The 17,109-nt window shown below is 39.8% G+C and overlaps 2 protein-coding genes across 2 annotated transcripts in view; one reads left to right on the top strand and one right to left on the bottom strand.

The window, feature by feature from the left end:
* The window catches only part of YTHDC2 (YTH domain containing 2), a 160,166-nt gene that overhangs the window by 65,284 nt on the left and 77,773 nt on the right, over window positions 1-17,109 (bottom strand). The window contains exons 18-23 of the mRNA XM_007947571.2: window positions 10,968-11,073; window positions 6,413-6,532; window positions 5,855-6,127; window positions 4,070-4,196; window positions 2,838-3,043; window positions 1,460-1,655 (exon numbers count right to left, since the gene is read on the bottom strand). Coding sequence (XP_007945762.1) covers window positions 1,460-1,655; window positions 2,838-3,043; window positions 4,070-4,196; window positions 5,855-6,127; window positions 6,413-6,532; window positions 10,968-11,073 — 1,028 coding nt within the window. The remainder of the gene's footprint in view (window positions 1-1,459; window positions 1,656-2,837; window positions 3,044-4,069; window positions 4,197-5,854; window positions 6,128-6,412; window positions 6,533-10,967; window positions 11,074-17,109) is intronic.
* On the top strand, window positions 14,728-16,610 carry LOC103202657 (profilin-1). The gene is made up of 2 exons (XM_007947570.2): window positions 14,728-14,859; window positions 16,320-16,610. Exons 1-2 carry the CDS (start codon window positions 14,728-14,730, stop codon window positions 16,608-16,610), a joined length of 423 nt encoding a protein of 140 aa, XP_007945761.1.

The following is a 17,109-nucleotide window of genomic DNA, read 5'->3' on the forward strand; positions in this document are numbered from 1 at the left end:
TTTTATTCCCTTTCTCCTGCTCTTCCGGCCTGCTACTCTGGGCGGGCCTGAGTTGCCTCTCCTCACCTAATCCCTTCGGCTGACTGCTCTTCTCTCTTGACTTCCTGGCTTTTAATCCCCTTTCTCCTGCTCTTCCCGCTTGCTACTTCGGGTGTCCCTGAGTTGTCTCTCCTCACCTCTAACCCTGGGACTGACTGCCTATTCTTAGGTCCCTGGAATCTGAAAGAATGCTGTCACTTAAATATCCAAAATGGTCGAACCACTCAGAAACATTCAAAATGGCTGCACCCTCCAGACAGCCAAAAGTCCCAGCTCAGCCCATTTCCCTCTTCACTGCTTCCCTTTTTATTCACCAGCACCAGTGCAGTCCTTCATGCAGCTCCTGGCTAGCAGAGCCAATTTTTAGGTTAATTCTTAGGTCCTAACATCACCTGTCAATATTTAAGCTGTCCATGCTATCAGGATCACTGACAGACCACAGCCCTGTATATCTCCTTTTTTGGTGTTTTCATGCAGGTGGTTCTACTAGTTGGAGTTTAGTCCACTTCTATATCCTTCCTTTCAAAGCTCAGGGCTCCAGGATTATCTTCTGTATCTGTGTTAATTGGTTCCCTTTTTCTTTGTTGAAGAGGGTCTGTGTAGTTTGTCTGCCTATTCCACCATCTTACCGGAATTCCAGTGCTCCTTAACACTTTAAAGATGTCTTTTGCAGCACATCTGCCCAGTGCAATATGACATCCAATTTCTTAAGTGCTGTTTCCATGGGTGTTGACTGTGTATCCAAGTAAAATGAAGTCCCTGACACCTTCAATCTTTTCTCCACTTATCATGATGTTACTTATTGGTACAGTTGTGAGGATTTTCATTTTCTTTATATTGAGGTATAATCCATCCTGAACACGCAGTCTCTAATATTCACCAGTAAGTGCTGAAAGTCCTTCTCATTTTCAGCAAAGTTCTGGCATTCACATACTGCAGGCTGTTAATGAGTCTTCCTCCAATCTTGATGCCATTTTCTTCTTCATATAGTCCAGCTTCTCATATTATTTGCTCAACATCAGATAGAGTAAATATGGTGAAAGGATACAACCCTGACACACAACTTTCCTGATCCCATAATGAGATCGTGGGTGACTATTACTTCTTTAAGCAATTATCTTTACTTACGGTACATTATCATTTAAATACAAGTAGAAAAGAAAACAAACTTATTCCCATCAGTAAGATTAATAAAAAATGCATACATTGACGTCAGATTACCTTAGAAATGAATCTCAAGAACAATGGTACAACTTCATATTTCTTAAATTAGGTCCTAACACCATATATCAAAAAGGACAAAAAGGACACATATCAAAAGGAAGTTACTACTACATAAATTTTTTTTTAATTTCACAATTTGATCCAAATAGAGTGTATTCCTTTATAATACACAACACATAGTACATAATATATTTACCTCTAAAGGATGAAGGCTCCTGAAGAGCATTACTTGCCAACCTAGCTGGTCCACAGAATACCAATACAGTGACAGATGTCACAGCTGAACAACATCTAATATTAGCTATCCGATGGGCTCTGGTCATTTCATCATAAATAAGCCAATCTGTGGGCAGTGCCTGAATTGCGGCAGCTTGACCATTCACTGGAGGAATCTACTCGGAAAATAAATAAAAAATCGTTAACCCTATCTATCATCAAAATTATTAAGGGTAAATTTGAAATGTAAAAGGTTTCTCAATGAAATAGCTATGTATTAGTATCTAAGCAAAAATTAAAGGAAGTCACTGCTCATACAATTTGTAGAAAAGTTCTCATTATTAGACATATTACTTTTTTTATGAGCATATATTTTTTAATAATTATAAAAGAATTGTAAGAAGAGACAAAAAGATTTTATCTTTGGGTGAGAGTAAAAGAGTGAATGTGTGTGACAAAGTAGGTAAAGGGTTTGTTTTTTTCTGAGTTGGACACCTGATTATAAGTAACCTTTTAATTCTTTTGTTTTTCTCCATAGTTTGTAATGCTTCTGAGTGGTCTTTTAGCACCATATTCATAGAACTCTAAGAGTTGAAAGAAATGTTAAATGTCAGTCATATCTGGAGTCTTATAACCGTTTTGCCTGCATACCACAAAATAATTTTAAGAAATTATACATTCACTGCAGATTTTTAATTTGGCATCTAATGTTTCTTATAGCCTTACAAAAGCTGGATTTTCTGACACAAATACTGACATTTTAAATAAAATTATTTTATCATATATATATGTGTGTGTGTGTGTGTGTGTGTGTGTGTATATGCCACTCCTCGGAAGGAAGGTTGGGCATTCCTGCTTCCGTAATGATACTGCCTCAGAAACCCAAGGAGGGGTCACTACGAGTCAGGGCTGACTCGATGGCAAACAACAACAACAACAACAAAATCTAAAAACCCTATCATTTGATACCCATAGTCATTCATTTATAAAATACACAAGCAAGCTCTGATTTTACTTCCCCTGCATAATTTTACCTTAATATAATATACAATCTGGGCATATGGTTTCATGGTAAAGAAACTTTCTCCTATATGATCATGATACGAGTTTTATAATCAAAAAATTAACAGCCATGAACTATTAGGTATATCTATGAAGCGGAGAGTACCCAAGACCATGTATAGGGGATACATTACTTCTTACAACTCTCAGATTCATTGAAAAAATATTTTCACATATTTAATTATATATATAATTCTTTTAAGGAGACAAATATTTGGAGCATTTTTCTTTGATCTTCAACTATCTAAACTGGATCAGTTTTACCACAGGGGCTAAAAGCATTAAAAATGTTTTACCTTTTTATATTGAGGCTGACTGAGAACTGAAGTGGGATGAAACCGTACTTTTTTCTCCTTTGGACCTGTCAATACTACATTCTCTCTGTCCACATGGACTAAATTAGGATACATGCCTGCCACCAATGCAGCTTTAACAACTGCCCAGTTCTCAGAGTTTGTGTTAACATCTCGAATGTCACCACCACCTCGTGCTCTAACAAAACCTAGAGAAGAAAAAATACACCAATATTTTCAATTTTCCAAAAGAAGTTTTTATATTTGTATATACTTCTACAAAACAATGCATAAATCATATTATATGTTTAATGATATTTTAATTCTATAATAATTACTATAATCTCCTATGGGACATTTAAAACATGGTATCAATATTCTAAGAAAGGCTGACTCTTTTTTAAGAAACACACATTCTCACAATAAGGTTGCTTCATACTATCATAAATGTACTAAATTCACAGCTGGAATCACTGCCCTAAACCATTCTTTTGACCAGTAAAAAACAGTATTTTGGTCACAGTAGACACTAATTTCTATAGGTTCAGTAAAGTAAATAGAGAGTCTTCGTGCTTAAATTTCAAAAGTCCTTCATATTTTCCCATACTGGAGACAACTCTAAATCCTCTGATTCATTCCTTATATTACTATGACACTTCAGCTGATCTGTGAATTTAAGTTCTGGTACTTTTTTCCTTACTATCTCTTCAATGTACTATACTGCAAAAAAAGAAATTCAGAGAAACAATTCTCAAGGGGAAGTAGAAATCCTGACATCCTCCTTAAAAAACCAAACACAAATCAATTCTCTTCAAGTGATTATCAATTGTTTTATGTTTCAAAATGATAAAGATCAGCATTCATATCAACCTAATTCTTGTAATTTCTATTTCATAGAGCTAGATGTTCATTAATACTAATGAAGGAAAGTATAATAATTATAAGTCTAACTTGATAATTGCCAAGAAATAAATTGTTCTTGCTTAACAGTATCAAAGGGTATAGATTCTGTTCACATATTTTCCAACCTCAGCTTCTTCACTGTCATTTTTTTTAATCAACAAAAAAAATATTTAAAGTTATACAAAAGTTTTTTTTAAGTATTCCATGAATATAAGATACACACGATAATGTTATAAAATCATATAAGATGGCACAAGTTAACACTATAAATATTATAAGGTATAGGTAGGGTATCAAAGCAGGTTAAATTGGTTCTTCAGAGAAAATTTTACCTGACGCTCTAAGTTGACCAAGCAACTGAGTTCGCATGCCTATGATTATTTCCATAGTAGCTTGTGAAAGAAAATTTTTTTCACAAAAGGCTCGCTCCCACCCATCACTTCGTGCTTTCTGCCAAGCCTATAAAAATAGAATAATTATACAAGACACATTTATCAGTCACTTCTTAGTAAGGCAGCAAAGTAACTGAAACTACAACATTAACCACTCAAGGCCAATTGTTTTATACTAATTACTCAATAAAATCTAAGATTTCCTGATCACATGAGATTTATCAGTAATTTATACTCAAATGCTAGAAAAGTCATTCAGTTTACACATTCCCAATGAGAACTAAGTATCAAGTAACCTAAATGGCCAGCTATGTAAAAATATTTGTATTTTCAGATGCTTCTGCTAATTTTTACAATAAAAGTGTAGGAGGTTTTCAACTATACCATGATAAATTTATATCTAAGAAACCTACCCCTTTCGTCCTCCATAAACTAACCTCTCTACCAACCTCTCAGTCTGACTGAGAATGGAAAGTGGGATTTCTAGAAACTACCTATGTTGATGTTGTTGTTATATGCCATCGAGTCAGACCCGGCTCATAGCAACCCCTCCCTTGGGTTTCCGAGGCGGTATCACTACGGAAGTAGATTGCCCAATCTTCCTTCCGAGGAGTTGCTGGTGGGTTTGAACCGTCAGCCTTCTGGTTAGCAGTCAAGTGCCTTAGGCACTATGCCACCAGAGCTCCCTATAGGCAATATAAAAAAGCTCTGCTTACAAAATGAGTTTTTGCTTTGGAGTATGACTAAAAGGTCAAAGCATTAATTTATCTTCCCTGCTTTTGAAGGAGCTGGAGAAAAAGTATAGATAAGAATTTCACTCCAAATCTCCTTCAAATTATTAGCATTCTACTGATACATTATAATGCATGGTTACCAAATAGACTTAATGATTCATCGTTGTTGTTTAATAATGTTTACAAAAGAGCTCACAATTTTTTAAAATTATATATATATATTGGGAAAATGCTGTATCCCTACAAAGGTACTTCTGTAAAAGTAAAGTGAAACTTTTTTAAAAGGACAGATTCAGCCTATATTCAAGAGAATTGAAGAAAAAATAAGATGCCTATCTTTTAAAAAAATAACATATTCTTACCCACATGTCTGAATTTCTCAGTTACATTAAATTTGCCTTCATTGGAATCTCATTTTCTTTATCTTTTTTTTCCATTTACCACTTTCTTAAATTTCTCCTGTTCTCTTAAAGGGTTTCAAGTAGTTTTGGATTTTGTTTTGTAAAATTAAGTTCTTAGCATAATTAAGAAAAAGATATACTATAAAAAATTGGCAGATATTAAGTTCAAGATTTTCTTCCAAGCTTTACTTTATACACTTTGAATAATATTTAATATTTCTTAACTAAAATTTTAGAGCATTCCTTGCCCAAGACATGATTTGAAGATAAGAAACTCAGATATTAAAAAAACAAATACAGGTATAAGTACAAATAAATATACATACATATATATATACATATATCTACAACAAAAATACTGAGAAAACTGAAAAAATGTAAAGTGAAAATGTGATAATTTTAACATAAATGCAGAAAGGGAATTTTAACATATTATAGGCAGAAAGGGAAATTTTTGTGATTAATAAAATGTGACTTCATAATGAAACAAAATTATTGGCAAGTCTCTCTTTTTTTCAATCGCTACGCTTGTTCCTTAATAAGTTTTGTCATCAGCAATTTTAAAAATAAAATGATTGTAATAATAGTACCTGGAATGCTCTGAGAAGTGCCATATGGTCACTGAAAGTTCCTGCAGTGAAACGTTTCCTACAAAGCATAGCTGCACGTTTTTGAGAGGCCTGAGTTGGCAGTACAAATGGATCGCGATATGCTAATGTGCAGGCAATAGTAAGAATGGGGTCCAGACACTTTAAAACAACAGCACACAGGACCATTTTACCGAGATGTGGTTCTACAGGCAAGTCAGCTAAATGATATCCAAGTTCAGTCAGATCTTCCCATGCATCCATTGCATCTATTGTCTAAACACAAGTATAGAGAACAAAATTTGACATGACTAGCCAAACTACATATTTAAAAACCAACAAGACACAGAAATTTTCTTTTCTATTCCACCTCATAAAAAATATGGTATCGTTTTGCATATTATGTAGAAGTATACCTACGTTGTACTGTAATTACCACCAGAGTATTATTATTCAAAGTGTTAAATACTGTAAGATAATTTTTTTAAAGTATAAAATTAGTTAATAGATATTCTTATTTGGTTTAAATTGCAGGTAAAATAAAACTATTAACATACTAACCTTAAGCATCTGTACAGCATTTCTTACAATTAAAGCTGGTGGAGGTTCAGGAGCTTTCATAAGGAAATCAGCAATGGGACAATTAATTGGGGCTAACAGCTTCGTATGTAAACAAAGTTCCTGTAAATCAAAGCATTAAAATTCTCGAAATTAAAGAACATATAATACTGACTTTTATCTTTAAAGAAATTATGAGAATTCTATTTCTCAAATACAGAGTAGTAGTCTCTAAGTAGATTAAATAGGACAGGGAACAATGTCTTTCTAGGAAAGATGGGTTCTCATTTTCCCCTAGATGCCAGAAACTTAATAAAGACCTTCATCGATTCAAAGAAGCTCTGGTGGCACAGTGGTTAAAAGCGTTTGGCTGCTAACCAAAAGGTCAGTGGTTTGAACCCACCAGCTACTCTATAGAAGAAAGATGAAGCAGTCTGCTTCTGTAAAGACTGACAGCCTTGGGAACCCTATAGGGGCAGTTCTACTCTGTCCTATGAGGTCACTATGAGTTGGAACTGACTCGATGGCATTGGGTTTTAGTTTAGTACCAAAAGAGGTAAGTCGTTTTAATAAATCTCTAAAACAAATCTTTTTTTTTCCCCCTTTATACTACATTCCAGAATCTTTTATCCTTTCAACAGATATTTAAATGCTTATTAGGTAGCAAGGTACTATGCAGCAAGTTAGAGAAAAAGAAAACAGACAAGCTCCTGCCCTTATGGAGTTTGTATCGTAGTATGAAAAACAGACATCAAACAACTAGTCATATAATTGATTACTTAATTACAGTTGTGTTCAGTGTTCCTAAGGATCCTGGAAACTGAAAGAAGTAAAATGAGAGATTTAACCATGTTCAGGCAAGACCAGGAAAGGGATGCCATTGAAAGTCAAAGACAAGTTTCCTTCAGGAAGTAACACTTAAACCAAGATGTAAAGATTGAGTAGAAATTAATTATATAATAAAGAGCAGGGGGGGAAGGGAGCAAGGGGGATTCTAGGGAGAAGGGATAACGTGTGAAGGCCCTGAGGTAGAAGGAAGCAAAATGTGCCTGAAAAATTAAAATACTACTGTGGGTAGGAGGAGGAAGAAATAAAGCTGGAGGCACAGTCAAGGAGCAAATCATTCAGGCTCATTAGGAATTCTGAACTTTACTCTAAGAGGAATTAAAAAAAAAAAATCACACGTAGGCAGGGAAAGGAAGGTCATCTAGGTATGTGGATGTCAAAAACATAATCAATTATTCAGTGTGCTTTTAAAGATTTAAGGAACTGTGGTGATGTGGTGCTTAAGGTATTTGACTGCTAACCAAAAGCAGTCCTAGCTGCTTCATGGAAGGAAAATAGGGAAATCTACTTTCTGAAACCCAAAGGGGGTTGCTGTGAGTTGGAATCAACTTGATGGCAGTGAGTTTGGTGTAGTTTTTAAAGATTTAGAAGCCGCCATCTAGCCCAGCACACCAAAGATTCAAACTAATGTAGCTCCGGTAGCTTTTCCTAAAAATTATAGTGTCTGGCTTTTCACTGAAATCAGAAAATCTAAATGAGAACAATTAATAGTGAACCTAGTTCCAAATCATCAAAGTAGTCTGGGTACCTGAAAGAGATTTTGGTACCATCTTTGAACCTTAAATAATTTTTCTAATCCTCGTTGAGAAGCTCTGTGGCATAGCACCTAAAGCATTTGACTGCTAACCAGAAGGCTGGCAGTTCAAACTCACCAGCCACTCCTCAGAAGGAAGACTGAGCAATCACTTCCACAGAGATACTGCCTTGGAAACCCAAGGAGGGATCACTATGAGTCGGAACTGACTTGACGGCACTGAGTTTGGTATTTTTTTTGGAATCTTCATTGAGAATTTAAAAGGCAAACACTATGTAGTTTACACATTCCTAAAATGTTGCATGTAAAATATAATATACTATAAACTCCATCATGATTTAAATACCATGAAAATTTTGAATGCATATTACATTTTTTTGCATCCCACTGCCATTGAGTTGATTCCAACTCACAGTGACCCATAAGCTATCCAAGGCTGTAAATCTTTACAGAATCAGATTGCCTCATCTTCCTCCCACAGAGCAGCTGTTGGGTTTGCACTGTCGACCTTCTGGTTAGCTGCCAGAACCCTTAAACAGTGCATCACCAGAGCTCCTTATTTTCCTACATGGAAAAACATTTTCTGTTAAATATTTAACCATCCTTTTTAATATTCATAATTTTGTTTGAATAAATGGTTTTTTAAAAGCCCAATCAGTGTAAGTTAAAATTTTCCTACACACAAACACACACAAATTCTTTAGAGTTCCCTGTACTGGCACTCTCAAAAGTTTGGAACGGACTTGATGGCAATGGATTTGGTTTTTTGGGTGGATAATCCAGGATGATCTCATCTTGAAATCCTTGACTTGATTACCTCTGTAAATACCCTTTTTCCAGATACTGTTGGATTCACAGGCCCTGGGGATTGGGAAGTGGACATTTTTTGGGGGGTATTGGGGAGTCAAAATTCAACCTACTGCAGATGAACAGATGATATGCCTTCATGCAAAACTCTTCAATGACCTACTAAAGTGTACTTTCCTGTCAGAACACTCTCCTAAGGAAGCATTTTTACTATCTGTAATTCAGCTGGTCTGCGTAGGTGTGAGGTTTCCTTTCTTAGTGGGCAGGACTGAAAACAAAGAATCCAAATCAAACTGCTGAGGAAGAGATGACAGAGACAGCAAGTGTTTAGGGGTCTAAGATGGAAGAGTGGAGCATCTGAGGATACACTGTGCTTTCACCATTGGAACCTTGGTCACTGTGCTTCCTTGGCCTTATGCATTCTCTTGACCCCCGATCTGCAGGCATCTTGGCAAAAAACTGAGGGTTATGCTCAAGATTGAGGTGTGGAATTGAATCATACAATAAACGATAAACCAACTTGTGCCTTACTCACGGGGCATTAGAATGGGATTTGCCTGTGGGCCCCGAACCTGGGGAACACCCAGCATTCTTTTTATCACTTATGTGTATATGTCCAGCCTAGAGCTCTTTCTTTACTCTCTGTACATCTGGTCTATACTTCGAATATTTCTCTCTCTGGAAAGCACTGCTTCCCTTGGCCCAGAACTACTTGGAGTGACCAAGAAGCCTAGAGACACTTGGGTACATTGTTCTTCTGCTGGGAGAGTGGCTTGGGGCAGGCAGAAGGCTGCAGGAGCTCTTGGCAGAGTATTTATTAGTCTGGGGCACTGCACTAACGCTGAAATTAGGTTTTTTTAAACTTTGGCCAGACAGTAGCAGATTTGCTTTCACTTCTGACATTGAAGCCTATTCTTGAGGTGCTGGTGAAACAGAAAAGGAACACTGTGTTTTAGATGCCACCTGTCAGAGTAGCCAATGTATTCCTGGAGCTGTTTCCCTTGGTTCTTTCCCTTTGTTTATGAAATAAAATTTATAAAACTTTGACTTACTAATACAGGAACACAGCAAATGAGTCACTCTATATTTGGATCCTTGATTAACTTTGCCTCTGTTAGAAACTTTTATATTTTTAAAAAATAAATGTTAATATCCAAATAATACATGGATAAATACATTTTTATTTTTGTAAGGGAAAATATACAAAGCAAAGTTGAAGTCTCTGACAACATCAATCTGGTGCCTTTCCCATCTTCTTGGAGGATGCCACAGTTATCAGTTTGGTATATATTCTTCCAGAACTTTATTATATGCATGTGTACCCATGGAAAATCTGCAGTACTCATGTGTCTTAAAAAATAAGTGAGGTATTTACTGTATATCGTTCACTGTATGACTTGCTTTGTTCACCTAACTAAATATCTTGTAAATCTAACTATCAGTACACAGAAATCCACCTTTTTTAAAAAAAAAACCTGCTTCATATATGTGGTGGGCAGAATAATGCTCAGTCCCCTCTCGCCCCCTCTCATCATTCCCCACCCCCCAAAGATGTCCATATCCTAATGCTTGGAACCTGTGAATATATGTTACTGGGTTAAGGGCCTTGAGATGGGGATAGCATTTTCAATTACCCACGCGTGTCCAGTCTAATCAAACGAATTCTTCCACATGGAGAAGGAAGACAGTAGAATGTGTCAGAAAGATGTGACATGAGGAGGACCTGCTTTTACTGACTTTGAAGGCTGAGGAAAGGAAATCTCAAGCTAAAGAATGTGGAGACCTCTAGAAACTGTCAATGACTTTCTATTTACAGCCAGCAAGAAAATAGAGAATCTCAGTCCCACAACTACAAGGAACTGAAGTCAACTAACAACCTGAATAAGCAGAAAACGGATTATCCTCAAGAGCCTCGAGGAGGAAACACGCCTGCCAATGCTTTGATTTTTGTACATAAGACCCATACAGGACTACTGACCTCCAGAATTATAAGAAAATAAATTTGTGTTGTTTTTAGCTGTTAAGTTTGTAACAGTTTGTTATGGCAGCAATAGAACATGAAAACAATGGTGTTGCTTAGTCAGACCACACTACTATTTAGCTAATCCCCTAAAAAGAAAAATTTCCAACACACACAAACTCTAGAGTTACCTGTAATGGCATTCTCAAAAGTTCTGGTGTCTGAAATTCCAACATATTCTGGAATCGGAGTCTACTGAACAGATGGAAACAGATTCCAGGTCTACATCGCCCAGCCCTTAGAAATAAAATGCAAAATTCAGACTCAATAAGAAAAAGGCAATAATAATGAAAGGCATTATAAAAAAATGTGGTTTAAGGAGAAAAACAATGAACCAGAAACAAGACTTCTTCTGAGTTTGCATTCTTACTCTCTGACGGTTCTCCACTATAAAACCTTAACTTGTCTGGGATTCAGTTATCTTATTTATAAAATGAAATTCATTAATGATGCCTACCTAACGTATTTTCTATGGTTATGGTACAAATCAAAAGACATAGCATACATATGAATATAAGTAAAAAAACAAAGCATGAGTAAATAAACGGGAATTTTAATTTAATCAGTTTTAATGAACTAACATCAAGGACTGTGCTTGGGGCCACTGATTAGGGTTGTACATTACAAGGAGTGCCATTTACCACATCAGCACAGTGACTTGTACAATTTGCTGCAAGTAGCAGAAAAGTTATCTTCAGGAAAAGTAGTCTCTTTAAAATTAACCCAAAATCACCATATCACCTAATGGCAGAGATGAATATGCCAACTGTTCAGAGATACAGAAATACCCCTGTCCTCAAAAAGCTCAAAATCCAAAAAGAGACAAGTATAACTATAGCACAATGTCATAAGGGCTAAAAAATCTGACGTGTCATAAGGGCTAAAAAATCTAACGTCATTGGACCACTCTTTCCTTCATCAAATACTCTTTTCCCCAATTTTCCATACACTATACCATTCAGGAGCTCTGGTGGTGCAGTGCCTAAGGTATTTGACTGCTTACCAGAATGCTGGCGGTTCAAACCCACCAGCCACTCCTCGGAAGGAAGGTTGGGCAATCCTACTTCCGTAGTGATACTGCCTCGGAAACCCAAGGAGGGGTCGCTATGAGTCGGGGCAGACTCGACGGCAAACAACAACAACAACATACCATTCAGGGGAGCTCTTGTGGCTTAGTGCTGAAGGCATCTGACTGCTAAACAGAAGGCTGGTGGTTCAAATCCACCAGCAACTCCACTGAAGGAAGACTGGGCAATTTACTTCCAAAGAGATACCGCCTCAAAAACCCAAGGAGGGGTTGCTATGAGTTGGAAATGACTCATCAGCAGTGAATTTGGGTTTTGTTTGTTTTTTTGTTTTTTTTTTTAGTTATACCATTCAGCTTTCTCACCTATCCAGGCTCCTCTTTGCCCAATTCTTAAATGATGATGTCCTTTTGAGGTTGGACCCTCTGCTCTTACTCTAATCTTTCTCCAGTAGTGACTATATTATCCCCCTAACTAAAATTTCTGTTTGTTCTAAATTTCATCCTAAGTCTAGCTGTATATTTGAGAAACCTCTTAGACATCCCTACTTGGATGTTAGATCCTTCTAGTCAACCCAAACTCAATACACCCAAAGTTAATTTTTCACCCAATAGAACCACTTCCCATTTTCTTCTGACAATGGTACCACCATCCACAAAATTTCCCAAGATAGAAAAATGAATGACAGCCTTGACCCCATCTCATTCCTTATCACCATCACCCTTCATATATTCAATCACCCATTTGTTTTGGTATATGTAAGGTGGTATGTGTGAAGTTAACATATTAACAGGTCACGCACATTCATTATTTTGATAAACTGCCTATTTATGTCCTCTATCCATTTTAATTGTATTGCTGTTATTGTTACATCCCACTGAGTCAACTCCAACTCACAGTGACCTCAACTCATAGTGACTCAAGTATAACAAATCAAAGTGTTGCCTTGTTCTGTGCCATTTGCACAACTGTTGCTATGTTAGATCCCAATGCTACAGTCACTGTGTCAATCCATCTCATTGAGGGTCTTTTTCTCACTGATCCTCCATCTCCAAGGATTGGTCCCTCTTGATAACATGTCCAAAGTAAGTGAGATGTGTCTCACCATCCTCATTTTTTTTTATTTTGATTGTGATTTCAGTGAAAGTTTACAATGCAAATTCATTTTCCATTCAGCAGTTCATACACATTTTGTTTTATGATACTGACTTCAATCCCCACAGTGTAACACCTCTCTTCCCACTTCCTCCCTGTAGTTACCATTTCCCTGTATCCTTCTTTCCTATGCATTCCTCCCCCTTGAGTTATTTCCCTATATAAATACTGCCCTTCTGTTCTCCCATGATTGATTGAGGAGTATATCTAACTGGTGTAAATGTTCACCCTGTATGTCTATCTACTGTTTGGCTGGAAGCCACAGGAGTGAGTCCAATTCCAGGTCTGAAGAGTAACTAGAGGCCACAGTCTTAGAGGTTTCACCAAGCTCTATCAGACCAATAAGCCTGACATTTTTTATAATTTTGAATTTTGTTCCATATTGTTCTCCCACTCTATTCAGGAGCTCCTGCACTGATCCCTTTCCAGGTGGCTGACAGTGGTAGCCAGGTACCGTCTAGTTCCTCTGGTCTAATGATCATATAGGCTGAAGTTCTCATGGTTCACTAGTCCCTTAGACTAATTGTTTCCGTGTGTTTTTTTCATTCTTTGCTCCAGACAAGGAGAGACCCGTTGTTGCATCTAGATGGCCACTTACAAGCTTTTAAGAACCAGTTACCACTCACCAAAGTAGGAAGTAGAACAAAGTTTCTGTGTAGTATGTTATGCCAAATAAGCTTGATGTCCTCATGACCATGGTCCCAAGCCCACAGGTCTAACAACTCACTCCAACAGTGTGGCTGACTGTCACCATCCTCACGTCTAAGGAACATTCTGGCTGTTCTTCCTCCAAGACAGATTTGTTTTGTTGTTCTGGAAGTCCACAGTATATTCAATATTCTTCACCAACACCATAATTCAAATGCTTTAGTCTTCCTTTTTCATTGTCCAGCTTTTGCATGCATAGGAAAATACCACGGCTTGGGTCAGATGCACCTCAGTCCTCAGGGTAACATCTTTGCTTTTGAACACTTTGAAGAGGTCTTTTGAAACACAGTTGCCCAATACAACACATCATTCAATTTCTTGACTGCTGCTTCTATGGGCATTGATTGCTGATCCAAGTAAAATGAAATCCTTGATAACTTCAATATTTTTCTCCATATATCATGATGTTGCTTATTGGTCTCATTGTGAGGATTTGTTTTGTTAAAGTATACTACTGATCTTTAATTTTAAATAACTTTTACCATAAGAATATTAGCCCTTTCTCCCAAATTGCAAATGTTTACAATTCTGCTTTTGATTTTTAGCTTCTCTTATCTTCTAAGGGGAGCTCTGGTGGCATAGTGCCTAAGGCATTTGACTGCTAACCAGAAGGCTGGAAGTTTAAACCCAACAGCCACTCCCTGGAAGGAAGGTTAAGCAATCTACTTCCATAGTGATACTGCCTCAGAAACCCAAGGAGGGGTCACTATGAGTCAGATCCAACTCCATGGCAGTGGTTGCATTTGTGTTTTATATCTTCTAAGTGTAGATTATACTGGACAAAAGTTTTTAAATTTAATGTATCCTAAATTTTCCTTTTTAAAAAGTATTTGTGGAGGAAGTGGCTGTGCGAGGGCTGCTGCACAGCTAGCAGAGCCGCGGTCCGGACGGCAGCGCGTGCCCCAAGCTCTCCGCCTCCCCCCACCTCCCGCCAGCCCGAGGCAACCCAACCTCAGCCCGCCGCCCCAGCAGCAGCACCGAGAGCAGCACTAGTAGCAGCGCCATGGCCGGGTGGAACGCCTATATCGACAACCTCATGGCGGACGGGACCTGTCAGGACGCGGCCATCGTGGGCTATAAGGACTCGCCCTCCGTCTGGGCCGCTGTCCCCGGGAAAACCTTCGCCAACATCACGGTACTGCGAAGTCTTCGCGGTCCGGGAGACAAGCTGGGCTTGGACCGAGGGAGGGTTTTGGGTGGGGGCGGGCGCGGTCTGGGAAGGGCAGCGAAAGGCCGACCCAGTCCTTGCTCTGGAAGCGGCACGAATGGCGGAGCACGTGAGTGGGTCCTTCTGTTGCCCCCATAAGTCCTACGCCCCAAGCGGCGGCGCCTATCCCGCCGGCCGCCCTCCTTTCCGCGACGGGGCGTTACATCCGGGGCACAGGGCGGGGAGGGGCGCGCCTCCCGGTACGGCGGCCCACTTCCGCCTCATCCAGGGCGGGGCGGACACGCTCTGCAATTTTAAGCAGGAATTAAAGACTGAGAAGGGGCTAGGGAACCCCTGAACCCCCTGCTCTACTTCCGGCTTCCAGCGTGCGCTTCCTCCACCATTGTTCCCCCCTATGCAGGAGGGAGCCCTAGGCGCTTGGTCTGGGTCCCATGCCCGCCTCCCTGGGCTCCCTGCCCCTCCCAACTCCATTAGAAAGGGTGAGGCCGCCACAAGCCCCCCTAACTCGGCACGTTGGACCCAACATTCCTGAGATCAGTCCCGGAAGTCCCCTCACCCGCCCTTCCCGCCACTCAGCGGGGCCTACAGCGGGGAACTTTATGAGAAGTTCTGATAGAGTATAAGTTAATGAATAAGGGATGAGTACTGCTGTCCCCATCACCACCTTCCCGGTCCATACTGCCCGGAAGTGGGGAGGGGGAACGGAAGTTCGAAGGGGGGAGGGGATTTCCGGGCATGAGGGGACCGGATGTGGGGGTTTGGGGTGTAAGGGGGAGACGGCGAGAAAGGTTCCTTGAGGTAGCTAGAAGGGAGAGCTGACTGGCCGTGTATGATCCTGGACCTCTTTCAAAAGTTTTTTTCAACCTTCTCACAGAATCTTCAGGGGTCTGTTTCTTCTTTATCTTGGGGCACAGACACCTGGACCTAAACGTTAGGTTACTTGGAGACCCAGGCGTCCGGGTCCCTAACAACTCCTGCAGAACCTTTGACCAAATAAGGGCAAAGTTGCTGCTCCTGCCTCACCCGCCCCCTCCCTTCCCCTCTCTGCTTCTGCTTTTCCTGAAGGAGAGTTTTGAGCATCCAAAGGCTCCCCGCTCTTTTCCACTCCACTCTCCTCCCTGATATTTGGTCCCTTTTCAATCCTGAGTTTGCCTCCCTTTTTAAAAACGGAGAGCTAAGTCTCTGGAGGAACATGGCATCCTTTATTCTCTGTTACCATTCTTTAGGTTTGAGGCTCATGATCTTTTGTGCATTAACTTCCCGGTCTTGAATTTCTCAAATTTCAGGACTTGTACAAAGCAAAATACCTCTCCTCTCTGAAGGTTTTTTCTAGCTCCCTGAGAAGTGGAAGGAAGATAGGTCCTTGGAGAAAAGAGTGGGAACCTTGGTGCACTGACTCCCTTGATAGATCCTTGTTCCCCTTTCAGCCAGCTGAGGTTGGAGTTCTGGTTGGCAAAGACCGGTCAAGTTTTTTCGTGAATGGGCTGACACTTGGGGGCCAGAAATGTTCTGTGATCCGGGACTCACTGCTGCTGGATGGGGAATATACCATGGATCTTCGTACCAAGAGCACTGGTGGAGCCCCAACCTTCAACCTCACTGTCACCATGACTGCCAAGACGCTAGTCCTGCTGATGGGCAAAGAAGGTGTCCACGGTGGTTTGATCAACAAGAAATGTTATGAAATGGCCTCCCACCTGCAGCGTGCCCAGTACTGACCTCGTCTGCCCCTTCCCCCCACCACTTCCCACTGCTTTTGCACCCCTCTCCTTCCCATACACCATTTTTATTTTTTGGGCCATTACCCGATACCCCTTATTGCTGCCAAAACCATATGGGACAGGGGGCTGGGGCTGGATGGACAGACACCTCCCCCTACCCATACCCTTCCTGTGTGTGGTTGGAAAAGTTTTTTTTTGGGTTTTTTTCTGAATAAAAAAGATTCTACTAACAAGGGGCTGTGTGGTCTTAGCCTGGGTGTCAGGATGGGGGACAGGCACCACAGCTTGCATCCTCTATCCTGATTTGGTGACTGGGAGCAAGGGGGTTGAGGCACTATGTTGTTGTTATGTGCCGTCGAGTCGGCCCCGACTCATAGTGACCCCTCCTTGGGTTTCCGAGGCAGTATCACTACGGAAGTAGGATTGCCCAACCTTCCTTCCGAGGAGTGGCTGGTGGGTTTGAACCGCCAGCCGTCTGGTTAGCAGGCAAGTGTCT

The sequence above is a fragment of the Orycteropus afer genome, unplaced genomic scaffold (assembly GCF_000298275.1).
Source record: "Orycteropus afer afer isolate SDZICR_OR568_19922 unplaced genomic scaffold, OryAfe1.0 scaffold00191, whole genome shotgun sequence".
NCBI lineage: Eukaryota > Metazoa > Chordata > Mammalia > Tubulidentata > Orycteropodidae > Orycteropus > Orycteropus afer.

Coding starts and splice junctions, on each gene's coding strand:
- LOC103202657 (XM_007947570.2), top strand. CDS start 14,728: ATGGCCGGGTGGAACGCCTATATCGACAACCTCATGGCGGACGGGACC. Junction 14,860..16,319: donor AAACCTTCGCCAACATCACG/GTACTGCGAAGT, acceptor TTCCCCTTTCAG/CCAGCTGAGGTTGGAGTTCT.